The sequence below is a fragment of the Melopsittacus undulatus genome, chromosome 4 (assembly GCF_012275295.1).
Source record: "Melopsittacus undulatus isolate bMelUnd1 chromosome 4, bMelUnd1.mat.Z, whole genome shotgun sequence".
Taxonomy (NCBI): domain Eukaryota; kingdom Metazoa; phylum Chordata; class Aves; order Psittaciformes; family Psittaculidae; genus Melopsittacus; species Melopsittacus undulatus.
Window position 1 is genome coordinate 2,399,903 of NC_047530.1, and position 27,593 is coordinate 2,427,495.

General features: G+C 52.2%; 1 protein-coding gene across 3 annotated transcripts in view; it reads right to left on the reverse strand.

Moving 5' to 3' along the window:
- The window catches only part of KDM2A (lysine demethylase 2A), a 47,707-nt gene that overhangs the window by 14,412 nt on the left and 5,702 nt on the right, over positions 1–27,593 (reverse strand). For all 3 annotated transcript variants that reach the window (XM_034061437.1, XM_034061439.1, XM_034061438.1), the window contains 10 exons: positions 13,074–13,212; positions 11,863–11,941; positions 10,512–10,558; positions 9,999–10,177; positions 8,498–8,604; positions 7,875–7,968; positions 6,299–6,452; positions 4,698–4,813; positions 3,625–3,751; positions 1,802–2,223 (listed from right to left, as the gene is read on the reverse strand). In XM_034061437.1, coding sequence (XP_033917328.1) covers positions 1,802–2,223; positions 3,625–3,751; positions 4,698–4,813; positions 6,299–6,452; positions 7,875–7,968; positions 8,498–8,604; positions 9,999–10,177; positions 10,512–10,558; positions 11,863–11,941; positions 13,074–13,212 — 1,464 coding nt within the window. The remainder of the gene's footprint in view (positions 1–1,801; positions 2,224–3,624; positions 3,752–4,697; positions 4,814–6,298; positions 6,453–7,874; positions 7,969–8,497; positions 8,605–9,998; positions 10,178–10,511; positions 10,559–11,862; positions 11,942–13,073; positions 13,213–27,593) is intronic.

Consider the following 27,593-nt stretch of genomic DNA (forward strand, 5'->3'; position numbering starts at 1 on the left):
CAGGAGCAGCAAGGAAAGGCAGCAACACCAGAATAAGCCCAAAGAAGGGAAGGGCTGTGCTTAAACACAGCCATGGTAGGACTGTGCGCTGGGAGTGCAAGAACATAACAGCCATCAGAGGAGGGAAGCTTCCAAAGGAAACCTGACTGGCTTAGGATCTGCATCCCACATCATGAGCTATGGATGCATAGATGGAAACTTCACACCTCTTGCTTGGTAACAACTTGTCCTGCCTTAAAAAACAGAATAAATAGAGATGGGTGTTCTCCATACAAGCTGTTGATATTGGTATCACTGATATCTCTGGGCTTTTCAGTGATCAGAGCAGTTGGAAAAGGGTTAGCTACAGATGTCTTCCCCCTTGCCAGGTTTTAGAAGCCAATCTCTATTTGCCCCTTCCACCCCCTCTAAGGACAAGGCAGGTTTCGAAGGCAGATTTGCTGTAGTTTGACAAACTTGTTCCATTTCCTCTGCCACTGCAGCCTGGTAAAGGATCTTCATGTCCTGAGGATGCCCCATAGCACAACCTTGACTTGGGAGGCTGCTGGTCCTGAGAAGCAGAGCCCTGCAGCTCAGGATCCTCCTGCACCTCAGAGCACAGCTTTAAGGTGCGAGTCCAGGGAAGCTGTTTGCCCTGACCACACTGCAGGGCCTGTCACCCACAGCTCAGCTGTGAGCTACAACCAGACAGGCTGGTGAGTCACACCAAAACCACAGGCACATCCGTCAGCTCCGCAACACAACGAGTCCTTTGAGCAGGTCTCAAAACCCAGCCGAACACTGACAACCTTCAATGTTCTGCCTTCAGAACACCCAACACACCCCATTGGCCTCCCTGTTTCAGTCTGAGAAGGGTGAAACACGGCTCAAAGCTCGAGTTCCTTCAGAACTTCCTCTGGTTCATAGGAAGGGTGAGGCCACCCCATTGGAGGGCCTCAGAAGCACACTTGAAGAAGGCACAGGAAACCAGAAGCACAGGCCCCCAGCAGCACCTGCTCACACTCCTTTAGCTCTACCAGAGCTTGGCCTGCACACAACAGCTCACCCTGGCACCCCAAAGCTGCACCCATTGCTCCAAACACAGCCCAGCACTGGGTTTACCACATAGAACTAGCAGGAGACAGCACCTGGAACCAAGAAACACAACAGCAAAGACCAGGATACACCCATGGCTGTGCATGGTGTCAGCTTTGGTACAGGCAAGCAGCTGAGCAGATCACCATCATTGCAAGGAAGGGAGAAGGTGGTAACTGTGGTTTGAGGGACTAAGCTGGATTTCTGGGGAGGAGTGGGGCTGAAAGGGCTGAGACAGCTCCTGGGAGCAGCTCAACAGGTTTGGCAGATACAGCTCAGGGTGTAAAGTAGGATGGGGAGAAGGGGTAAGGCTCATATAGCCTCAGGCCACATCCTGTGCAAACAACCCAAAGAAAGGAGACCAAATGCCCCTGGGGCAAGGGAAGGGCTCTAACTTGTCAGTATCCAGCAGCTCAAGGAGCCCACAGCCACAGCTGGACACAAACTGCATCACAGGCAAGCACCTTTGCACTGACACCCATAGGGGACAGAGACAGGGCCCAGAGGGTCCCCAGAGGAGTCTCAACCATGCTGCTCAGCCCTGACCCAAAATCCAAGCCATGGGTGTCCCTCAACATCAACTGGTGCAATGTAAGCCTCATGGAGAGGAAGGATACCAAGCCTGCAGACACATCACCCCCTCAATCCAGGCCGGCGAGCTAAGGTCAGGATCAATCCCAGCACCCTGGCAACCAAAGGAACTTGTACCCCCATCACATCTCCTTACCTTGACGTCAGCGATGAGAGCATCCTCATCCTCAATGCCGGTGGGAACACACTTCTTGTGCAGGGGCAGCGACTCCAGCTTGTCCACGAGGCAGCGCAGCCCCTCCAGCTCAAACTGGGTCAGATGCACCTTCCTGCTCTTGCGTGGGCTGCCTCCATTGGGATCACAGGCCTGGCCATTCTGGGAGCCCCGGCTGGAGTCAGAAGAGTCTATAGATGGGGTCTTCTTCAGACCTGGCAGGCTGCTCCGGCAGCTCTTGCCCAGTTCATCATAGTCCACATTGGCACCGTTGGCAATGGGGCTGGTGAGAATGGATCTCCTTGTGACCGGTCGTCGGGGCTCCTTCCCTGCTCCATCCTCATCGTCTTCCTCCTCCTCTTCCTCTTCCATGTTTACCGAGTCCGAGGAGCTCAGCTCCATATCTGCCATGAGGGAGAAAGAGTGAGAAGAGCACAGTGGCCAGGCACTCATGGAAGGCATTTCTAGAAAAGTCCACCAGAGATGTTGGAGCAACAGATACTTTATGGGGACAAAGTAGAAGGAAGAGATGGGACATTTTGCAGTTGGAAAAGAGCAGCTAAAACCCTTTCCTATTCCTGGCTCATTTTGTGGGAAGGTGAGGCACAGGACATAGGAAAACATCCCAGAATAGGAGAGAGAAACACCCTAGATAGGATTTCATACAATACTAGAATGGTTTGTGTTGGAAGGGACCTTAAAGATCATCTAAGTCCAACCCATGGGCAGGGGTGTCTTTCACTGTATCAGGTTGCTTGAAGCCCATCCAACCTGATTTGCTTTGGAGGGCTTGGGATCTGCAGGCATTTGGTCCTGAATGACTTGAGACCTTGATCTTGCCTTCATGGTGGGAAAAAGAGGATGTGGCCTTTAACTAGATGACTGTGAGGTCTCTTGGCCTGATTGTGCACAATAAAACACCCTTCTCTGACAGCTCTCCTGCTCCCTTCTCAGCTCCCTGCACTGGTTCCCACTCCACACTGCTCAGTGGTAACGGTGATGAAGGTGCTGGAGACCTCCAGGCAGGAGGAGGACAGAAATGGCCTTTCCCAAACCAGGTGCTGAGGGGGAACTCCAGTGAACCACAGGGAAAGGACAAGAACTGGGAGCTGATTCCCTCTGTTAGAGATCCTTGGACAGAAAGCCCCAAAGAGGCTGCAGCTGTGAGGAGAGATGCCCCTGGGTCAGTATCCACAGCCTCCAAGGGGAATGAGGATGGGTTTGCCCCAAGGGCCTTGGGTGGAGGCTGTTCAGCTTTCTCCTGCTCTGAAGAAAGGTCTCTCTGTAAGAAACCATCTCTTGTAAGGAGGCCAAACATTCCTTTTGCAAGAGACTCCCTGCACACCTAACTTTGACAGTGCCTTAAACTCTGTGTGCAGGAAGGTCCTGATCAGCCAGAAGGCATTTCTGCCCCCCAGCACAGCAGCAAGGACTTCAACTTCCCTCCACCTCTTCAATTAAAGGCTTTGTGTGTACCAGCAACGGCAGGAACTTGTGTGCTGGTTTTACACAGGCAAAGGAACCTGGTCCGTACCAAAAAAGGAAGCAAAACTGTCTGGTTTTGACTGCTTGTTGAAAGGGAAAGAAAGAAATGGCACCTCCTTTGGCCAGTCTGCAATGCCATGAGCTGTCCTCTGACTGCTCAGTGCAGCACACAGTGCCAAGAGAGGAAATACCCATAGAAACACCTTGTGAAACTGAGGAAGTGATGGTTCCAAAGTGATTCTTCCCCTGGCCAGCACCCCTGCAGGAGGGTGCTTTGATACAGGTGAGGGAGGAACAAGGGCTGGATGGTCAATGCTTACCCATACTGAGTGATTCCTTCTGGAAGTCCTTGGTGAGATGGGAGCGGCTGGTGATGCAGTAGACATAGCGCTCCAGCACATACCAACACATCTCATAATAGAAGGGATAACGAAACTTATTTGGGACCTGCAAAAGAGGAGAGGAGAAAGGGATTGGCTCAGGGCTCCTCCACCACCAGGCAGCACAGAGACAGCTCTTACTTATTACTGCTGCCTCAAACCAGACCGATCCCCTCCTGAGAGACAGGAAACGCATGTACATGTGTAACAGCATCATTCATTCTTCTGGCAGCCTGATGTCTTTCTCCTTGCAGGAGGATGTTATCACCAAGCAGAGCAGAGACCAGGCACTATTCACTTGCAAGCCATTAACATTTCATTTCTCTTTGTTAGGGTTGCAGCTCTTCCCCCACAGACCTTCTCCTCAGTACAAGAAGTGGCAGAGTGCCACAAAAGGTTGCAGCTGAAGGGAAGAGGTTCAAGCCCTCCTCCCAAACCACAGCACAGCATCTGACAGCATTTGTATGAAGGGAATGGGTTGGTCTATGAGGAGGTTTAATCAAGCTCAGCTATTTAGCAGAGTGCTATCAGGGCTCTGTCACATCAGTGCCAGCAATTCACATGCTGGTAGAAGATGCTCCTGACCCTGCTGCTGTCCTCACCTTACTGAGGCTACTCAGATGGTGGAGCTGCATCATCCTGTGTCTCAGCTACTCTGGGTGATGGTCTGCCATCTATCTAAGTGCTAACCCACAAGTCCTGCCTGCTGCAGTACCTTAAACTGCTTTGGAGAAGCCATCAGACTGTCCATCATAGCCCATGTGTGCCCTGAAGCCTCTCTGCAGAGCAGGACCCATGTCTCCAACAAGGAGCAAGCAAGAACACCCACTTGCCAACAGCATGCTCTGCTCCAGACCTGTACAGTTAGGAGGCTTGGACATGATGCTTACAGAGAGCTGGAGCCATGTGTCCCAGGAGGAGATGACTTCTCTGCCTGCACAGCACTGCTGTTGGTTGCACCCTCCTCACCACCCCAGGAGCCCACATCCTCCCACCTTCCCACAGGTCCTTACCCGTGTCCGGTCTTCAATGCTGTAGATCCGGAGCTGCATAGGGATGTTGAAGCTGTGTAAGAAGTTGCCTCCAAACACCAGTGTGTCCATGGGAGTGTACACAGCATGGATCCAACCTTGGAGAGAAAGGAGAGCTTGAAGCATCCTGGGGGAGGCTGAGGTCTCACAACTGACAATCCCTACTAATTCAGACACTGCTGCACCACTCAATACCAGCTCACTTGATTCCACTAACGGCTGGAGACAGACTTGTATTCAAGCACTTTAATACATCTATGGATCTGTCCTCTCATGGTGGCCCATGTGCCTATATCCACCTCCTGTCCAATGCTTTTGTCATCCTACCTCTGGAGCAGTGCCTCCTGATTGTGTTAGGCCTAAGAATACCAGCAACAAGGGAAACAGTCTTCCAAAGGCTGGTTAACTATTAAAATACCCTCCAAGTAACACATGTTCCAGCTCTGTTACCTTTAAGGCCAAGCAAACCAGACAAGCCCAACATTTTGGGCATTGCAGCATGGGTTTAGTTAAGGCAAGGGCATTCAATTCAAAAGAAGAGTCAGTTGTGGTAACAGGACTCAAATGAGTAACTTGTACAACCCCTGGGGTTTTCTGTTCCTGATCCTGCTGTAAGTTACAGCACAATCCTGCACTGCTGTTGGGAGATGGAACAGGGTTACAGCAGCCTTTGACATCTGTATATATGCAACAGTTATTAGCAGGGGTCCAACAACGTTTCTCCTGACAAGGGAGTATTCCCCAGTGCAGGGGGAACACACTGCAGACATCCCAGGTCTCCATCCCGGGTTTTAAAATGCAACCAACCGACTTGAGCTGCTTTTTCATCTGCCTCATCTCTTCTGCCTCTGCTCCTCTCTAGCACTGCACTGCACTAACTGTGCATGCAGATACTGCTGATGCCCTCCAGTTATTCTGCTTCCTAAACCAAGTCAGGCTAAAGGATTATTTTAACTCTTGAGTGTTCCCATTCCCAACCTCAGTCTCTCTGGCCAAGCTCTCTGCAAAGCAGTTACCTGCAAGTCTCTCCCTGGTTTTGCTTTCCAACTCCCTGCTGGGTTTCAGTGTTTCCCAGCATCCCATTTTCTAGCTGTATTCTTTTCAGTTCTCCCATCCCCAGTACATGCAGACTGTTCCATTGCCTTTCCTTATGTCCAGAGCAATCACCTTGCTCCCTATACTCACACACTGGCTCCCTTCCTTGCTTCACAACTGGACTGTAACTGTACAGTGATCCCACAAGCTGTGAGGATGAGGAAGATGAGGAGGCTGAGGAGCTGTGCTGCCTTGGGCACCACTCTGCATGTCACCATGAAAAGCACTGGGAAAGCCTCCCTTAGTGACTATCCAGAGTGATGTGAGCCAGCCACAGCTTTCCCATCACTTGGGCTGAATCCACAGTGCCATGACAGGCATGTTTTGGGAGCTGGCAAGCAAGAGGATGGGGCTACGTCACATCTCCCTCTCCCAGTTACATGAAGAGGAAGCCAAATCCTGCCTGTTCCCAGTCTGTATCCTAGGAGTTTCAGTCTCTTGTCACAACCCTGGCAGAGGACAGAAGGGACCTGCCCACCCTGTGGTACCTGAGGGGATGACAAATGTGTAGCCCTGCTTGAGCTCGATGCGCTGGCACTCTGACACTCGGTCCCCAAGGAAAATGTCTCCCTGCTTCCCTGAGAGAAGCCAGTTTTCATAGAGCTCCAGGTTCTGCGGTGTAGGAGGGATCAGCCAGAAGATCTGCAGATGAAGACAACACGTGTATGTAAGTCATAACATAACTGACAGCTATTAAATACTGCCTGCTTCTTCCAAACCTGCCCTGCTCCCTCTCCAGGCATTGAAATCTGTTCCTTTCCCCACCAGGGGATGGAAATCCAGAGACATTCCCAGTAAAGCAACCTGAACATGTCCCATTGGAGAGGGCAAGCTGCTGAGTGAGATCTTTCCTGACCTGACTCACTGAGCACCACAGGCAGACAGAGCTTGGGATGCTTTGTCAGGTTTTGTTTCTATCAGTGTTAAGAGACACAGCCCATCAAAGACACCAGAGTATTAGAGACAAAGAGATACTCACCTGAGTGTTTCTGCCATGTTAGTAAGAGCTACAACTGAACTAGAGGTTTAACAGTGTCTGGATCCATGCAGTGCAGGTGGCAAGGAGATATCCAGCCCCAACTAGGCTGTTCAGAGACTGTTAGCTCTTCAGGGGAAGGCACTGGAGCCACAAGCCACCGACAGAAGTCTGGCAGCTACATCTCCTTTGCAAGGGAAGGTGGGTGAAGAGCCCAGATTCTTCAGGTAAGGCAGACTTTGCTGCTGCCCCATCCCTGGCAGTGTTCAAGGCCAGGTTGGACACAGGGGCTTGGAGCAGCTGCTCCAGTGGAAGGTGTCCCTGCCTGTGGCAGGGGTTGGAACTGGATGAGCTTAAGGTCCTTTCCAACCCAAACCATTCCATGATTGTATGAAATCCCTGCACAATTGTAACTGGAAGAAACCCATTGGGGACAAACACTGAACTCAGATACAGGCTGCAACCAGAGAGACTCAAACACAATGAAGCCTGAGGTTTGCTTTCAGTCTCTTGAGCTGAGCTCAGCTCCTGGAAGCGACTCCAGAGAACAGCTTAAACCTGACACTGTTTCAGAGCTACTTCTCACCAGAAACCTTTCAAGTGTTCTGCAGCAAAGCCCTGTCAGTAAACTTCAGTTCAAATGTTCCTGCTTTTGAAGTCACTTCATGTTTTAAGGTGACCCCTTACATATATATTGGCTATTGAAACCCCCTGAAGGCTTCGCTTCAGGAGCAGCTCCCATCCGTCTTTAATTACCTTTCTTCAGCTTGCTACTGCTCCCAGTGTGCTATTTGTGCCACACGCATGGTGATCAGCCATGCAGCCAAATCAGCTCTCAGAAGCCAAAGGCCTTGTATGAATTGTATTATTCTATTCAGTGTATTTAGCCCTTTATAAGGTTGTCTTGGCATCATCCCTACAGCACAGGTTTTCAGTCTGTGCCTGGTGCACCTTTGATTGACCAGTTTATGATGGAAAGGCTTCAATTTGCTGTCCGGAACCTGCATCCTCAAGGATTAACAAGAGGATAGACTAAAAGCTACCCTCCCAAAGCATCTGTAACTGTCCAGCAGGGACTCTCCTCCTACCTTTCCTCCTCGATGGATGTGGTACCACACAGAAGTGCCACCGAAGTCCACGTGGAAGTCTGTGTAGCAGCCCTTGACACTCATCAGACAGTATCTGGTGGAGAACAAGACAGGGATAAGGTGAAACAAGTGGTGAGCCACATTTGCGAGCAGATAAAACATATTCAAAGGGAATGTGCTGCCTAAACCCCGACTCACAGCAATGCCAGCACACAATTACTGCAGTGCTAAGCACCTGAGCTGCAGGAAGGTGGTGGTTTGCAGGAGAGCTCACTTTGCAGTTATGTCACATCCCCACACAAAGATCTAATCCAGGCAAGAGGAAAGCTCTCATCCTCACGCATTTGCAGCTCTAGAAACCCTATGGGGCAGGACAGGCAATGCTCAGCAGCTGAGCTGGATCCAGATGTTTCAAGGTGGTGAGCACCAAGCGTGTCACCCTTCCACACATCATTTGTTAGGGGCTTAAATAACTGTCTGCAGCATCCCTACAAGTGTCACCCACTGAAACAGACTGCTCCTTCCTCTTCCCCTTGGTACAAACCACTTCTGCTTTGGGCAGTGCTCTTGCAAGCGATGCTCTGCTGCCTGCCCCCACTGGAACAGCTCAGGAAGTCACTTACTTCTGCACCTTTGGATACTGCATCTCCAGGATGGCATTTGTTGACTCCGTCTGACTCTCCTTCAGGTGCCTGGGCCACATGTTATCAACCCAGTCAATCAAATCCACCTACAGCAGGAAAGGTGGGAGACATGAGTAGAGATGACAGGGGAACTGTAACCCCTTCTGATACTCTCCCTGGTTGCCCTAGAAGCTCAAATACCTCATGGCTGCCTGGTAGGCCCATAGCTCTCATGTGCAACTTTCCCCATTGCACTGGTGCAATCCCACACATAAAGCACTTTAGGACCAGCTGCTCTGATGCCAGTTGCTGTACAGTGACCCCCTGATTTCATACAAGCAGCAGACACCACAGCAAGATCCCAAGCACGGTACTGGGACGCTGGTCATCTACTCAGGGGCTAGGCAGGAACTGGTATGCACTGGGGATACACAAACCATGCAGGGCAGCACCTGCCAGGGTGGGACTGAAGTCACCAAGCTTCAGGAAAGCCCCAGAGCAGAGAGATGTCCAGGCTCCCTCTACAGTTAACAGGGAGAAGTGAACGGCCCTACAGAGCTGCCCCTTCCTCTTCCCCGACTGCAGAGGGAGTTCAGGATGTCCATCCCCGTTTTCCCACTGTCAAAGTGCTTCCTGCCCCCTTCCAGCACAGCTCCAGTCTTGGCCTCCTCTGCCCTCTGAGATTCCAGCACCAGAACCCCTCCCTACCACACCACAGAGCCCTCTGGAGTCCCAGCTGCACACAGGGTTGGTGTCCTAACGGGACCATGCTTTCCAAACACCAGGAAAACCTCAAAGCTCAACCAGCACCCAGGCTTTAGCTGCTCTCTCCAAATGCAGCTGAGCTCTGCTGTCCCATTTAGGCCCACGCATGATGTCAGGTTCCCCCTTGCTCTCCACTGCAGCCTCTCTCTTGCCACAGTGGAGCTGATCACTGCTGCAGGATGCAGGAGAGGGCTCCACACCAAGCATCAGTGAAGAGGCACAAATGTAAGCTAGACCCAAGACTGAATGACAGCCAAGGCAGTGGAAGTGGCTAACTGGGAGAGGCTGGAAGCCAGCATCCCCATCCTGTGCTCAGTGCTCACAGTGGCTGAGCACCAACCTGACCTCTCTATTCAAACTGAGGTGCTTGTTCTTGTTCAGCAGCCAGCAGGAGGAGGTTACTTCCATTTAATTATTACTTCCTATTAATTGCTGATAGCCAATCCATTAGCTGCTGAGAGCTAGTGAGCTCTCTGCAGAGCAACACACCAGGGACTTGACCATGGTGGCTTGCTCATATAGGATGAGGATGCACAAGCCAGGGCTGTGAGATCAGCTCCAGCAAACAGGGCCCGGGTCAGTCACAGGATCAGCTCCAGCAGCTTCCAGAGCACAGCAGTGACATCCCTGGTTGAGCCCATGCATGTTAAGAGCAGCTCTTCTCCTGCACTCAATGCCAGGCTGCACCTTACCTACCGAGGCCCACAAGCACAAGGGAAGGAAGAGCCATGCTCACCGTCGCAGGTCTCTGCACCAGGTTCTCCAGTTTGGTGTGGCTGAACTCCAGGCTGATGACGTTGTAAAGTTTCTCCCTCTCAGCCTCTGGTGTTTCGTAGTAACGTGCCCACTGTGCCATGGACATCTCGATGTCCCTCTGTGTGTTCACATCCATGACATCCACCATCCGCCGGCTCCCTGCCGGGACAGACAGACGTCACTGGAACCATCCCTGTGCACAATGGCCCACCCAGAAGAGATGCTGCAGATCCTTCCTCAAAGAACCCACCCACACCAGTGGGATGTTTTGGCCTCTCCATAACTTCACCTTCTTCCATACCCACATGGAAACTGAACCTGCTTCAGGTCAAACTGGACTCAAGCAGCTAAAAGCTGTGATCTACTGACTCAGGCATACTGGGGGAGCCACATAACCAGACCTCCCCTTGGTACCAGACCACTGATACACCCAGTGACTCTCCCCATCTGCCCAGGGCACACCAGAGGTGTGCTGTGGTCCCCGGACACTTACCAACGCAGAGCCGCACATCATTGACGCTGAAGTCCGGGTCTGGCATCCTGCAGGACAAACAGTTTGCTAAACCATCATGAAATGCTTCTGGTTGCAGACCCTTCCCCACCTCCAACCCCAGTATTAACACCCTGAAGACGCTGCTGAGCTTCTTTTCCTCTTGGATGTGGGTGAAGAGCATGAAACCAGATCTCTGGGGTGAAACACAGGGCCCCAACCTCTGGCTAAGGAAGCAGATTTGGGAATAGGAAACACCACCTCCAGAGCACGAGCTCTTGTAGTGGCTTCTGGCAAATGCTCCAGTGGGCTTTGAGCTAAGCAATCCCAGCTTTCATTTGAGAACTCATAGGAGCAGTCTATCCCAGCATAAAGAGCACAGCCAGACCTGCACAAGGGATGGATTTCACTGACACAGCAGAACTCCTCTCCCTGTTTGTACTGGCACACTTATCTGGACAAACACAGGCAGAACGGGCAGGCAGCCATTCAAGCAGCTCTTGACCCAGAGAAATCACCAAAAGCTCAGAGGAAATCCAGGTTCACCCACATTGGAATCCTCAGGATCAAATCCTTGCCTTTCCAAACCACCCAGCAGCTAAACCTGAGCGTGGTACCATCTAAGTCACTCCAGTACAGCACATCATGCACTGAGTGAGATGCTGCCCATCAATTCACAGTCAGCTGAGGAAGTTAACAGCAATGTGGATGATGCTGGCCCTGACAAAGGCTAATCTATCCCCTTAACCAAACCCAAACCCCACTGACCCAGCAGAAACACCCAATCAGATCAGGTTTGAGGTTTCTTGAAAGCTGGCTGTAATGTTTTATAGCATTACTTGCCTTAACACTACATCTACCACCCCACAGTGTATTTATATGAACATCATAAACCAGCACAAAGTCCTGCATCAGCACAGCTTTACACTCCATGCTGTAAACTTTGATTGACTGTAGCAAGAGACAGAGATGGCAGTTTAGAAGTAACCACATTGGATAAATCAGGTTGGAATTGCTGGGAACTGCCAGAAATACTACAAATTGCTTGACTCTGGCAAGTGATGCTGTATTAGTAGGAAAGGAACCCAGCCAGATGTTGCATCAGAGCAGCAGTGGGATTTTCCAGGCATTTAGTTGCACTGTGGTCACCTACAGCCAGCTCTGACTTTGAATCCAGACTTGTAAGAACAGGGTAACTCAAGTATCTTCCAAGATACTTCCCACTGCAGGTAAAGAACAGTATGGACAGGACACTGCCATAACAATGTGGCTTCAGATCCAGCTACCAGGATCAGATCCCACATAACGTGGGGAGAGAAGCAGGGAATCGGGAATCATCTACCCCAACACTCACTTTATCCCCAAGCCATCGGAGCTCCTGAAGATGAGAGGGTCCCTCAGGCCACCCCTCTGGATGTATTCGACTGTGAAGTCTGTGAGGAACAAAAGGGAAGGTGTTAGGGGAGTTTTCTGCAGAGGACTAGAGACAAAGTGAGGTTAGAAAGGATCTCTGGAGCTCCCTATTTCCACCCTGCTCCCAGTGAGCTGAATTCAGACTCGAAGGAGGTTGCTCAGAGCAGCTGAGAGCTGAGAACCTCCCCTTATCCCTGGGACAAGGCTCACCAGCCAAAGGAAATGCTGCTCCTTGCTATTTCTACGCTCCTTGGAGACCCTGGCACTCCTCTGGGGCAGTTCTGTGAGCAGCATGGTGCGTGCTGCTGACAAACCTCAAACAGAGCCTCTAAGGAGGAGGGAATCTGCTCCAACAAGCAGCAACAGGCAGGGGGAACAGTGTGGATTTTGGTCCTCACTTCCCCAAGAAGCTCCGAGCCAAGTTAGAGATGTCCTGAAGGGATGCTCCTCCCTCATGGTGAATCCTTGTGAGGGATGCACTGGCTGTGTGATGAAAAGACATCCCACTGAGCCATATGTGTGGAGAAAGAAAGGGGAGAGATCCCATACAGCCTTTGAATTAAGTGTCTAGCAGACATGTGGCTGCAATTACAGGTGCTGACCCAGGCAAACCCTCTTGTTCCTGGCTGCCATGTGTCCCAGCAGGCCTGCAGATGGGATCCTTGCTCTCCAGATTGAGGGAATTCCATGACATTTCCCATACACATTCCCTGTTATCAGCTCCCTTAGCAGGCTTGAGCCAATCTTCCATCAATACACCTCATACCACCCTCCAGCTGCTTGGGGACTGCACAGGACTTGTAGGGAAGCAGGTAGAAACATCCCCCACCACTGAGGTTATGGAAGCAAAGTGGTTTCCAAGCGCAGAACTGGTGTGAACAGCAGTTTTCCCAACTTCACAGGAAGATGGGAAGTAAAAGGTAGCAAAGCACAGGAAAGGATTTCGGATTGCATTAACACCACAACTGCCTTGCAACCACCCTTTAAGGCAGCCAGGGAAGCTCTGGGTGTATTCAGATGCACATGAGCACATCCAACTGTGAGCACTGCTGGCTTTGCACAGGGAAAGGTCACCTCACACCATGGAGAAGCAGCAGCCACTGCAGCTGTGTGGTTACTGACACCAGCAGCACAACCTGACCCAGGACAAACCTTTGCCTTCCATGAAGACCACGAAGGTGGAGTTGAACTTGTTGGTGGACAGCTTCTCCTCGAGGTCAAACGTCCTCTTGCCTTCAATTTCATCATCAGAGATGCCATCGTCCTCATAACGCCGCCTCATCGTGCCACGCTGAGGAGAGAATGGAGCAGGAGGTAAGAGATAGGGACCAGGAGGGACAACCAGGGCAGCCTCGATCCCTGCTTCTGCTCCCAGAGAAGAGACCCTGCATTATATTATCCATGATTCCTCTTGCTCCAAAAGCACAGTTGGGATCAGTCTGCAAGAGGGATGTGCCAGAGAAGATCCATTTAAGCAAAGCCTGTCCTGGTTCCAACACACACCACTGAAACACCACGTTTGCTCCTCCTCCAACCAACAGATTTGTGCAAGTTGGGCTGTATGGGAGACAGATAATTCACTCCCAATGACTGCTAACACAGAAACATGGGAAGAGGGGAATAGTTCAATGTAACTGGGGACAAGAAAGAAGAATGTTACCTGGTTTTGGAGGTGCATCAGTATTTTGCTGTGCTGGAGGGGAATTTAAACCCCTGTCACAATGCCAAGTGATACAGGAACAGCTTTATGCTGAAGACAATTCCCAAGTTTTCAGCTTTGGTTATGCTTGTGCACAGAAGCTGATTTATTCCCTTGTTTGTGTGCATGGGAGCAGCAGGAGGGGAAATTACCCTTTTCTGACAGGGTCTCTAAGTACATCTGCACTGGGATGCCTGACAGACATCTTCTTCCAGCAGTCCTGGATCTGGAAGGAATTACTGTCCCCAGCTGTCTGCCACCCCTCCATGCTTCCTTTGTGGGAATGCTCCCTAAATCCCCCCAGATAAAAGTGAACCTGGTCTGAATTAGCCAAGCTGACTTCACCCAATTGGGGATGCTCCCACTGTAAAGCATTCACACCAATGGGGATAGCAGACAGGCAGGGATGGGGCAGGAGATGATGCAGCAGCTGCTGTCATATCTGGGCTTGAAAGCTGGAGGCAGCAGCATGGTGGCAATGGGACCAGGGTCACATCCCACCAACAGCCATGATGCTGGGATGGCAAAAGTCACCATCACTAATGAGGTGAGCAGCGTGCACACCGAGTCATGGAGTGGTTTGGGTTGGAAGGGAGCTTAAAGCTCCTCCAGCTCCAACCCCAACCCCTTCCACTGGAGCAGCTGCTCCAAGCCCCTGTGTCCAACCTGGCCTTGAGCACTGCCAGGGATGGGGCAGCCACAGCTTCTCTGGGCACCCTGTGCCAGCGCCTCAGCACCCTCCCAGGGAACAGCTTCTGCCTCAGAGCTCAGCTCAGTCTCCCCTCTCTTGGGCAGGTTCAAGCCATTCCCCATGGCCTGTCCCTACAGGCCCTTGTCCCAAGCCCCTCTCCAGCTTTCCTGCAGCACCTTTAGGCACTGGAGCTGCTCTCAGGTCTCCCCTTCAGGAGCCTTTTCTTGTGCAGGCTGCCCCAGCCCAGCTCTCCCAGCCTGTCCCTCACTCCTGCCCTCAAGAGTGCTGCATGAGAGTGCAGATGCCTTAGGTTATGCTGGCAAACACCTCAAGGAAACCCCATTTGCAGCCTTCCCTTTCTAGTTCCATGCTTTCAGAGAAGATGCAGCAGCCACGGTGCTTCCTTGTGCCTGTCTGGGCCCTTCACTCTGCAGCTGAAAGACACCTCAGATCCTGCCCTGTGATGCTGTCAGACACCAGCTGCCTGTTGTGGCTCCTGCCAGGACATCTCTGAATGCTGGGGGAACAAGAACAGGAACAGGAGACCTCAGACTACTTTGCAAGCACACACATAGCCTTCCAGCATGACTGGTTTTCACTTAGCCCATTCCTAGGCAAGGGAAACAAGGAAACAAGGCTTAGGAGTGCTGGCCCCACAGGCAATTCCCATCAGAGGATGAGCATAATGAAGTGGAGGATGCTGGGCCCTGTAGTCCATGAGTTTGGCATCAGGCACACTCCAGGACTAGGCTGTGGCTGTGTCTTGACCTGCTCCTACTCCACACACTTGAGAGCTTTAGGGAAGAGCAGCTCCCTGTGCAAGTGCATCCAAACCAGGCTCTTACCAAGTTCTATTTGGCTGCCAGGCTGGAAGCCTCCATGGTATTCCAGGAAACAGCAGGGGTTACTGCACTGGGATGAAACTCAGGTGTTGAGTTTAACCATGAAGCTCTTATCCCAGGAGATCCGGGCTAGAATGCAGCTCCAGCCATAGGGATGATGTCTGGCTGCAGCCCTGTTTCAAGCAGGTATCCCTCACAGCAAGGGCAGATGAAAGCATATATCCAAGGACACTGGTGGCCTGAAAAGCCAAGTAGCAGCAGGATGGAGCACAAGCAGGCAGGTAACCAACAGAGCAGGGAAACCCCTCCTGTGCTGTCAGCTCACAGACACCCTGGTGTCCAACTGATGTGCTCAGATTTCCTTTATCCCAGTGGAGTGAGCTGGCATTAGCTTGCTCCTTGTCACCATACTGCCAGGACAGGAAAGCAGGTGACAGAGAAGTTGTGGTTTGATTAACTACAGCATGGATGAGTAAGGACCTTCTGGAGAAGAGAAGGCTCCTGAAGGGGAGACCCCAGAGCAGCTCCAGGGCCTAAAGGGGCTGCAGGAAAGCTGGAGAGGGGCTTGGGACAAGGGCCTGTAGGGACAGAACAAGGGGAATGGCTTGAACCTGCCCAAGAGAGGGGAGACTGAGCTGAGCTCTGAGGCAGAAGCTGTTCCCTGGGAGGGTGCTGAGGCGCTGGCACAGGGTGCCCAGAGAAGCTGTGGCTGCCCCATCCCTGGCAGTGTTCAAGGCCAGGTTGGACACAGGGGCTTGGAGCAGCTGCTCCAGTGGAAGGTGCTGGGGTTGGAGCTGGAGGAGCTTTCAGCTCCCTTCCAACCCAAACTATTCCATGGTTCTTTATTCCTTGGAGCCTCCCCCAGACTGCGACCGCTGCAGCCACACAGCTGAGCTCTAACCCTGGGCAAGCTCAGCCTGGCAGCTCCCTCCCAGATTTCCATCTGGCATGGACACAGTTCCTGCCCTGCCAGACTGCGCGCCAGCCACATCGGGCACTGTCTGTCCTTCTGGAAGTGGCACCAAGCCAGCACAGGCTCTGGATTGTGCAGACCAGCTCATTTAGCAGCAATGTGAGCACACGGCCAGGCCTGATCCAGATCCTGCTGGTGCCTCAGGTGGATGCTGAGCTGCTGCTGGGGATACAGCTCAGAAGAAGGCAACCCCACTAGGACTGACAGAGCCAGGGTTTGAGGACAGATCCCACTCTACATGAATGTGAAGCAGATGATCTGGTCATTCCCTAACAAACTTCATGAGCAAAGAAACACAAGTTTCAGATGATGCCACTGTCAGGGACTCGCATGACATGAGACAAAGCTTCACTTTATCCCAGCTAGATCCACCCATGTGGAATCAGGGAACCACTCCAGGTCTTCCCTAATCCCATTCACAGCACAGCCTCAAGGCAAACACACTGCAAAGGTGTGAACACCAGGGCAAGAGGCAGAAACACCCCAAATCCCTTTGCAATGGGGGAAACAGATGCAGAACACAGAAGGGCACATCCAGCCAAGCGAATGCCACAGTCCAATACTCCTGTCATCAGGCAGGCATCAGCCACAGCACCCCCCATGGCACTCCCAGCCCTGGTTCCTGTGGGCAGGGCAGAGCCTGGCCTCCCCATCCGCACAGCACGGAGAACAGGATCCCAGTGGGGGCTCAGGACCCCCAAGAGCTGCCACAATACAAAGAGCTCTGTGCTCAGACACCGCCTCTCCTGCGCTGGCCGGGGCTGCAGCGCTTTCATGTCATTGTTGTCTGGGGAGGGTGGGGAACAACAACATCCCAGTGTGTGCAGAGCAGGCAGGAGGAAGGAAAAGAGCTTCCAAGAGAGTGTTTGGGGAGAGGCAGCATCTGCTGGGGTTTGGGCAGATCCCTGCAGCAGTTTGTCCCTCCTGGAGCCTGCAGCTTCCTCATGGCCCAGCTCACAAAGCACAGTGCCCAGAGCAGGTCTCCACATGAGGACAGATGTGCTCCGTGTCCCAGCTTAGGGGTAAGACCCAGCTGCACAAACCCTTCCTGCAGCACAGAGTTTGATGCCTCTGTTGGTTCAGGCAAGGAACTGAGTGCAACTTCCAAACAGGAGACACCCCCAAAACTGCCGTCCCCGAGCATGTCCCTGAGGAAGCTCAGCCCCAGTGAAGCAAGAGGTGAATGTCAGGCACATCATAGAATCATGGAATGGTTTGGGATGAAGGGAGCTTAAAGCTCCTCCAGCTCCAACCCCAACCCCTTCCACTGGAGCAGCTGCTCCAAGCCCCTGTGTCCAACCTGGCCTTGAGCACTGCCAGGGATGGGGCAGCCACAGCTTCTCTGGGCACCCTGTGCCAGCGCCTCAGCACCCTCACAGGGAAGAACTTCTTCCTTATCTCCAATCTGAACTTCCCCTGTTTCAGTTTGAACCCATCACCCCTTGTCCTATCACTCCAGTCCCTGATGAAGGGTCCCTCCCCTGCATCCTTGTAGCCCCCTTCAGACACTGGAAGCTGCTCTAAGGTCTTTGCACAGCTTCTCTCCTCCAGGCTGAGCAGCCCCAATGTTCTCAGCCTGGCTCCATGTCACATTTCTATGCATATGTCAGACAACCTCAGCATGAAGCAGTGATGTTTAAATATTGCTTCTTTTTCAGCTCCAGTATCTGTGTTAGGATTCAGGCATTATTCATCCTGATGGGAGTTTTAGTAAGGAAGACCTGACAAGCAGTCCAAAGCCTCTCTCTGTGTCAGACAGGGTCAGGATAAAGGCAGTTTATCCATCCTCCAACACCAGCCAGCAGTCCTCACCCAAGACAACTGCCCTTCCCCATCTCTAGCTCTCTTGGGTACCCTTCAATTAATGTAGGAAATAGGAAGCATGAGTATTAATCCTGCAGACAGCACCAGTGTCATCCCTTCTACTTGCTCCTTTCCACTGCAGCCTCCTTCTCCCAGGGATGGCCAGGGCAGTGCCTCATGCAGCTCCTCCCAAACCCTCCCTTGGACACCTCTCCATCAGGAAGCGCTGCCTCCATGGAGCACAACAACCTCTGATGGCAAAGAAACTGCTATCTGGCTGAAGAGAACCAGAAGACGAGTCTCCTGTGGGGGTTTCTGAGAGCAGAACAAGCACAAGGTCACATCTGAAGACAGAACAAGCCGTCCAACTGCTGACAGGGCCTCCCGTATTTACAGACTGAAACCAACAAACACCACAGCATTTCAGTCACTTCCTGTCCTGTCTGCTGCCATTCCCTCCCTCAGCTCCCAGTGGATCCATCGCCCAGGAAGCTTCCTCCTGCTGTGCCATAGCTCCTGCTGCTTCAGGAGATCACTGCAGCCCTTGCTTTTCCTTGCCCTATGCCTCCTCCCCTGTACCTGCTGTGTTTCTAGCCTGGTTTGAAGTCTTCCACAACCCTCCCTGATTCCTTCAGAGCCAAGATGCTGACATGGAGAATGCAGACAAGTGTCTGAACTCCTTCCTTCCAAACTCCTTTCACTGCAGGTATTCCAGCTTCTACCTGGCTCCCAGCACACGTAGAGAACAAAGGGACTTACAGTGGATCCCCCTCCTTCACTACTGGGGTTCCTCACTGGATGTCTCCTTCCCACCCATCCCATTGTAGGTTCACTTTGCTGCAACACATCCAAAGTGGTAACAAAGCAACAAGCTCAACTCTCTCCTTTATGAATTTAACTTCTCTGTGGGAAAGGGTCTTGATCCTCTGGGAAGACACAAAGCAAAGGCAGGAGGATGGAAGGCCAAGCATGGAAGCAGCAAGGCCACCATCAGGCAGATGCCAGTGCCAGCACTGACCACGCACAGAAGACGTTCCCTGGCAGGTATTTTCAGCTACAGCATGAAGAACCAAGGCACAAAGCCCATGACATCCAATGAGCAGTGTGCCAGGTCACTGCTCAGCTTAAGCACAAGAGCTTTTCCTTTCTATATCCCTCTCCTCCAAGCCTGCACCTCCCACTTCAGCTCCTGGTCCAGGCTCCAGGCTCTGCTCCATACAAGCACAGTACCTGTGTCCCTCTCCCCTCTGTGCCTTCCCACCTTCAGTCACTTCAGCTTCTCCTCAGCTCCTCTTCCTCCCCAGCATAGGAAGCAACAACCAAAGCACAGCACCTCCTGTCACCCCTGGGATGCAGAGGGCCCTATAAGGATGGGCCCATTCTGTGTTAACATTTTGGCTCTGCAGAGCCGTTTGCTTCACCAAACAGCAGCCAGGGCCCCAGAGATGGTCAGTGAAGTGGTCCTGGGCTCACTGATCCCCAGCTAGGAGGCTGCACTGCAATAGGATCCAAAGAAAGGGCCATAATCCCCCAAGGAAGAGATCCAGGACAACTTCTCATTGTCCCCATGTGTTCCAGGGCAAGCCCAGGGCTAGGACAAGGTTGCAGGTGCCTTTTCAGCAGCTCTGTGTGCCCTATCCACCAGTGATGACCACCAGGACAATGTGGCCATCCTAAACTATATCATGCTGCCTGGTTTCACAAGAGGAAACCAAGAACTAACCTGATTTAATGCCCCTCAGCATCTCCTGTCTCCCTCCAAACCCAGAGAGGAGAACTGGCACATCCCAGGTTGTGCATTGCTGGACACAGACTCAGAAGCACCAGGCTGAGGAGTGAACAGGATTTATGTGGAACTGGAGCTCTTCCAGGCTTCACAGCTCCAGGAGGGATTCCTATCACGAGCAGGGCTGGCAGCAGTTCAGAATGATGGAGAACGCTTTGGTTTGCACTTTTGGGTTATGAGACTGGATGTACACAAGGAGCAATAGGGGAGTTGGAGCAAGGCTGACACAGGCAGCTCCAACAGGCCAAGGAGAAGTCCTGCTGCTGCTGGTAAACCACACACTGCCCAGCCCCAGCAGCAAACCCAAGAGCCAGGGGAACACGCTCCATCACATCACATCACAACATAGACAGATGGCAACAGTCCCAATGAGGAAACACTGCTCCTAGGAAAGCAGTTCCAATCACCTGCAGTGTATTTCAATGTGCCATCACTGTCCCAACCAGCTTTATGGCACTACCAACACTCAGATCACCCATGCCCATACCCAGCACCAGCCATAGCACCCTGGTACCTGGACAATACCTGCATGGATTCTGTGTCAGCCTGAAGAAGCTCATGCAGGACCATCAAATCCCTGACTAAACACTCATCCTCTGAGCCACACACACTCTGTTAAAGCCACTCTTGGACATTCAGCCTTATTATTTCTCACGTAGACTGAGCAATCCCCTTTAACTACCTCCCACCCTTCCAAACCAGAAGGAATCCAAGGAAAAAAGCCTGCCGTGTACAGCCCTTTCCTCTACCACAGCATCCCCAGCATGTGGTAGATGAAGCATTACCAACTTTGCTACTACTGTTTTGCTTTGGATAGGAAGGCAATAGAGCATCCCCCAAACAGAACAAAGCAAACCAACTTCTCCAACTTTTTTGCTTGAAAACTCCATGCATTTATCCATATTCCCACTGGGAAAAGACATCTCCAGGCTGCTGAGCCCACACAGACCACAGCACGAGGGGCAGATGGAGCCATATGCATTTGGAGACAGATGTACAGCTCACCTTGCATTAGGAGGTCAGCACTACTCCTTGTGCTGGGAAAGGCAGAGCAACTCCCTGCCCACAATATGTTGGGAATGCAGAGGAATGACTTGGAATTCTCAGTGGGAAAGAGCTCCCAGTGTCCCAGCTCTGCAGAAACCTGCTGCTAGGTCTGTCCCATCACTCAAACTGACCAAGGCTGGACCCCAGGAGGGCAAAAAGGCAGGAAGCTTTGAGATGTGCACTACAATTCCTGCTAAGCTGAAAACAGGCTGCCTGAATTACAGGCTACAGGGCCTGGGAAGCTTATGGAGAAGGAATATAACCCAGGGCCATTGGAAAGAACATGGATGGTGCGTGAAACCACAGAATCATGGAATGGTTTGGGTTGGAAGGGAGCTTAAAGCTCCTCCAGCTCCAACCCCAACCCCTTCCACTGGAGCAGCTGCTTCAAGCCCCTGTGTCCAACCTGGCCTTGAGCACTGCCAGGGATGGGGCAGCCACAGCTTCTCTGGGCACCCTGTGCCAGCACCTCAGCACCCTCCCAGGGAACAGCTTCTGCCTCAGAGCTCAGCTCAGTCTCCCCTCTCTTGGGCAGGTTCAAGCCATTCCCCTTGGCCTGTCCCTACAGGCCCTTGTCCCAAGCCTACTCGTATGGGTATTTCCCCCATACTCTGCACTGTTGCACCATCACTGCACGCTCTCTTCCCTCCTTTGCTCAAGAAGCCCAGTACTTGCCCTTTCCTTACTTCAAATGGGACAAAGGAGCTCAGGAATTCAGTGACACATGGAAATATCTACACAGAGCAAACTAAATATGCTGAGACCATGTCACCCTATAGAAACACATGTTGGCAGCCCTCTCATTTCAGCTTCCAGCTCCATCCCAAGATTACAGCTCCTGAGAGTCAGGGGAACATGGGAGAGCCAGGGGAACCAGAGCACCCTTGGACTGAAGAGCACAAGTCAGCCTCTGTTAAACACATAGAGAGTTTCCTGCTTTTACCCCTTCTCATTGCTTTGCCATCTCTCCAAGTTCTGCAGCTCCACCTCTCTTCTCCCTCACCCTGCATCCTTCTACCACTGCCTCATGAGAGGTTAGACAAGGTAAGAGCCAGCACCAAGCAGGATCATCCCTTCCGAGTATCTCACTTGCGAATGTGCCTCCTTGGTTGGGATCTGCTGCTGGAGATAACAGCTCTATCAAGCAACGTCCTCATCCTTCCCCCAGTGCCTCTTTTCAGGGGACCTCTTCTCCCAGACTCTATCAGGACTGGCTGGGACACAGCAGTGTGTTCTGCAGCCAGCTCCCAACCCAAGGACCAGCACTAACAAAAACCACACATGATGGGGTTGGAACTTGACGATCTTGAGCTCCTTTCCAACCCTAACTATGCTATGATCACAGCCCAGAACCTCTTCCTTGACATACAAGGGTGCAGGGAGGGTGCTGCTTTGTTGAACTCTTGCTGGTGCAATAGCTAAAACATGTAAGACAAAGCAGGCAGTGTTTAATGGAGTGTGAGGAGAAGAGTTCACAGCTCCACTCATCACCTCAGTGTCACAGTGACCAGTTCTGTTTCACAGCAGTAAAACTGCCAGGCCTGTCCTTCCCAGCCCCACTCACACACACGAGCACATCACACACAGCACCAGGAGCCAAGCTCAGCTCTTCTGGCAGCAGGATGTCACCCAGAGTTGCACTCTTCCAGCACCCGACCGGGTGGAAGCCCTACAGAGCACACAGCTCCCCATGAGACCACTGCACAAGCAGGAACTCACCTGTCTCCTCTCACCACCCTGCAATCCTGGTCAGATCCCAGCCCAAAATCCCCTCCAGTTCAAGCTCCTTGAACTTCCACAGGGATTCAGTTCCCGGGCAGCCAGCTCGGGATGTTTACTATCAGTACTGTTCCTACAGCAACAAGGTGCACAAGCATGGGCACACAGGAACAGAACAGAGAGAAACCATGTCCAACAGGCCAAGGGGAATGGCTTGAACCTGCCCAAGAGAGGGGAGACTGAGCTGAGCTCTTAGGCAGAAGCTGTTCCCTGGGAGGGTGCTGAGGCGCTGGCACAGGGTGCCCAGAGAAGCTGTGGCTGCCCCATCCCTGGCAGTGCTCAAGGCCAGGTTGGACACAGGGGCTTGGAGCAGCTGCTCCAGTGGAAGACGTTGGGGTTGGAACTGGACGAGCTTTAAGGTCCCTTCCAACCCAAACCAGCCTGGGATTCTAAACGGATCAATCTCCTCTCTCCCATCATGGGTTCAGAGGCTCTACTTTGTCACCAGCTTTATCCAAACCACCTCACGTGCCAGCACAGCACCTGCAGACAGGGATGCATCCTCCTCACCTGGTTCTTTGGAGCTGGAAAAGAGGTGAACAGGGAATGCAGCAGAGAGCTTCGCAGGACTGACAGGACCTGAGAGGCAGTGAGTTAGAGAGAACAGTAGGAACCTGTTCTTACTACCTCCTGGCCCTCAGAAATCAGAGGTCACTAGTGTCCTTGCCAAGGGAGGCAGCACCAGGAGTGAAGACCATCACTAGAGCTACCCACAGCCTTCAAGAGGCTGACAGCCTATCCTAAGGCCTCTGGAAAGGGAATGGAGCCTTGGACCAGCCCAAGCACTTGCACAACAAAAGGAGTTCTATCTGCAGCTCAACTTGCTTGAGAGCATCCAAGACAGAAGATACCCATGATGCTGGTTTGAGATTGCACTGACAGGCTTCTTAATGCTGCTTTTCTACAAGTGCACTCCCAGGGAGCTCCTCAGCTTCAGCTGAAATGGTCACATCCCATTTGCCAGAGGCATGTGCCTGTCCCCGTGCTCTGCATGCTTGGTTCTGCCTGACCCCCACCCCAAACCCAAACTGCACCAGGCTCTCCAGGCCAAGTGGAGACAACACCTCCAGTGTGTGACACAAGCTCCCCACCCTCCCTGCCTCCCAGTGCTCCTGACAGCTGAGGATCTTTGGTATCTAATTATAGGCCCAGTCATCCTACCACAGGATTTGCTCCTCCACTTGGCTCTCCTGCTTTTCCCAAGGCAAGATCCTTCTCTGCTCTTATCTCCATCAGAACCAGCACCAGACAGGACACCCACTAAGGCAGATCTCAGCTACCAGCACGACTCCAATACACACAGGTATGTGCTCTGGTGCAGCAGCTGCCACAGGACCACGCTGCAGATACACTGTCCATGCATGATGTGCCATGCTCCTCCTCTTCTACCTCTTCCACTTGCTTTTAGCCTCTTCAACCCAAATAAAAGCAGGTCAGCCACTGTGTAAGGAAGTCTGTGAACTAATGAATCAACCCTGGTTGTAAATGGAGCTTTCCAGAGCTCAGCCTGGGCTCTCCAGCTCACCCAGTGTTCCCTCCTCTGGAGTCAGCTGCAGCACCAGACATCTCCCCCTGAAGACAAGTGCTGTCCTTCATGCATTTTCACAGAACCATAGAATAGTTAGGGTTGGAAAGGACCTTAAGATCATCCAGTTCCAACCCTCCTGCCACAGGCAGGGACACCTCACACTAAACCATATCACCCAAGGCTTCATCCAACCTGGCCTTGAACACTGCCAGGGATGGAGCATTCACAACTTCCCTGGGTAACCCATTCCAGTGCCTCACCACCCTCACAATAAAGAACTTCCTCCTTATAGCCAATCTAAACTTCCCCTGTTTAAGTTTTAACTCATCACCCCTTGTCCTATCACTACAGTCCCTGATGAATAGTCCCTCCCCACAATCCCTGTAGGCTCCCTTCAGATACTGGAAGGCTGCTATGAGCTGTCCACGCAGCCTTCTCTTCTTCAGGCTGAACAGCCCCAACTTTCTCAGCCTGTCTTCACATGAAAGGTGCTCCAGCCCCTGATCATCCTCGTGGCCTCCTCTGGACTTGTTCCAACAGTTCCATGTCCTTTGTATGTTGAGGACACCAGAACTGCACACAGTGCTCCAAGTGAGGTCTCACAAGAGCAGAGTAGAGGGGCAGGATCACCTCCTTCAACCTGCCGGTCAAGCTCCTCTTGATGCAGCCCAGGATATAGTTGAAAGAGGACAGTTAGTGCACCACCTTGTTCCTTTACCTCCTGAACATACAACCACTATATCTACATGTGCCATTTCTTCCCCAAACCCAGCCAGTGACCTGCAAACCTCTGTCTGGGTGGCTCCTGACAGAATTCACCAACACAAAGCAGGTACCGGGGGCATGGAGACCTGGTAGTGTCTTCTCCAGCTATGATAACCCTGTTAAAACCTCCTCCTGTGTATTAACAGGAGACAGGGATGTAACTTGCAGATGTTGTTTGGTAACTCACAGGTAACTTCAAGTACTCCTGTGCTGTCTGGTGCTCACTCAGTCAGTGCTGCAGCTTCCAGAGCGCACTTGAGGCACAGCCACATTTGGGACAGTGAGAAACCAGCAGAGATATCTACCTCCTGTGTTCCTCTGTGCTGACACACAACTTTATCCAGTTGGTTTCAAGGATGTTTCCTGCCAGGGACCAGCACACTTCTGCACCTTTCAGGATCTACATGCTCACAGGGATTGCTAAAGCTTTCCCAAGGATCACCTTCAGTGGCTTCCAAAGAGCTGCCCAGATCCAATCTCAACAGTCCCTGAATTATTTAGAGCTCAGTTATTACACCTGGACCATTTGGAATGACTCATTTGCAGTGTCTTTAGTTTGAAGCAGAGGCATTGGGCAGAGATTAATTACTTTGCTTGCTCAGGTCCTGTCTAGACTAGGGAATGGAGGTGTGTCCAGCAGAGCAGGGACATCTGGACAGGGTTTCACACAGGGCACATCCAGACAAACTCCCATCCTTCTCAGGGAACACTCACTTGATGGGGTAAGGGATTGCCAGTGCCAGGTTTCAAATGGGGGTGATGTACATCTACCCAGGCTCTCACCCCAGCACATACGGCTCATCCCATGCTTCAGTACCTGCAGGAACTACTGGGTTCATCCCAGCACACACAAACAAATCCCAAGTCAATGGAACTGCCTCTGGGACAGTCAGTATCCAGCAGGACTGGCTTCTGTGGAGCACACCAAGATCTGAGGATAACAAACAGCAGCAGCCACAAGGGATCATCACCTGGTGGTGAGCAGTGTCACAAGGAGAACAAACAAGAAGTGAGGCGGAGCCTGATTTGGAGATAGTGCTCCTTGCATCCCACTTAGGACAGTGTGAGCTATCCAAGATAGAGCAAGGGCAGCTGCTGGACCAGCACAGGGAGGGCAGGCAGCTGCTGCCTCCTCTTTGCTCTCTTATCAGACATAAGCAGTTCCTGCCAGCCCACAGCTCCTGCTGACCTCCCTCTCTCAGTTTTGAGGCCATTTACTCCCTTGGTGGTGCGAGGATAAGGGCTGGAACTTTCGAATCATGGAATAGTTATGGTTGGAAAGGACCTTAAGATCATCCAGTTCCAACCCCCTTGCCATGGGCAGGGACACCTCACACTAAACCATGGCACCCAAGGCTTCATCCAACCTGGTCTTGAACACTGCCAGGGATGGAGCATTCACAACTTCCTTGGGCAACCCATTCCAGTGCCTCAGCACCCTCATAGTAAAGAGCTTCTTCCTTAGATCCATTTTAAACTTCCCCTGTTTAAGTTTGAACCCGTTACCCCTTGTCCTATCACTACAGTCCCTAATGAACAGTCCCTCTCCAGCATCCTTGTAGGCCTCCTTTTGTCACAATTGTCACATGAACACTACCACACCTGAGCCTTCCTGGCCCCACAGCTTTTGTCCTGCATTTGCCATCACCCCATCCTGCAGAAAGGATTTGGTACCACCAAATGACTTGGAAAACCACAGGGTTAAAGTCACTGCGACTCTGGACACACATCAGAGTCCCAGTCTTCCTCACCTGAGCGTGCAGGGGCCACTCCACACCACTATATATGTGGCTGAAAGAGAAGCCCTTCCCTCCATGCTCCCAAAGCTTCATCCCTCAGCTGATGACTCCAAGTACCGTGAAGCTCATGTGAGCCTTTGCCTAAGGGATAATGTGGACACCAACATGTAAGGACAGGTTTGCTAAGTGCTGTTTACAGGAGAGGCCTCAGGGTTTGGCTGGTAGGGACAGGCAGAGGCCTCCTCTCAGATTTCACACAAGGACCTGACCAGAGGCAGGGCAGTGCTAAGGCAGGACACAAACTGCCCCAAGCAATGGGAGAGACAGCATTTCACTCCCCCCTCGTCTCCTATATGCACCCAGAGCACTTCAGAGCAGGTGGGTCTCCTCCTCCACAGACCCACTGGCCTTCATGGGTGTCTCATAGAATCATAGAACAGTTAGGATTGGAAAGGACCTGAAGATCAACCTCCAACAACCAAAACAAAGGTGATGGTCAAGAGCCCAAGCACTGCAATACCTGAGCCTGAGCCCCAGGGAGCACACACAGCCCCAATGGAGGGTGCAGGGTGCAGCTGCAGAGCCAGCTGAAGAGCTTCCAACTCCACCCTGTCTCAGGCTGCCACCTCCCCACTCCCATCAGGTTGGCTGGTGGGGCAGTAGCTCATAGCACAGCACAGACACCCATCTACGTTAGATGCTCCCCTCTGCTGCCAACTGTTATCTAGGGCAGGATCCACAACTCCCTAAAGGAGCACTCAGCTCAGGGGCATCAGCTCCTGAGGCACTAAGGGAGGGAGGAGACCTCTTAAACCAGCTCTGCCACTCCAGCAATGCTGGAACCACACCCTGGGATGCAGACTGCTGACTTGACAGCAGCTGAGGCACCAGGATGGGCAGGATTTGTCCTGAGGGTGATGGCATTCGCCTGCTACGCTCCCCTCGACCCATTCTGGAGTGATACAACCCTGCTGCCCCTCATTCCTCCCCATCAGTGTTGCCCCTGGAAGTGTTTGGCAT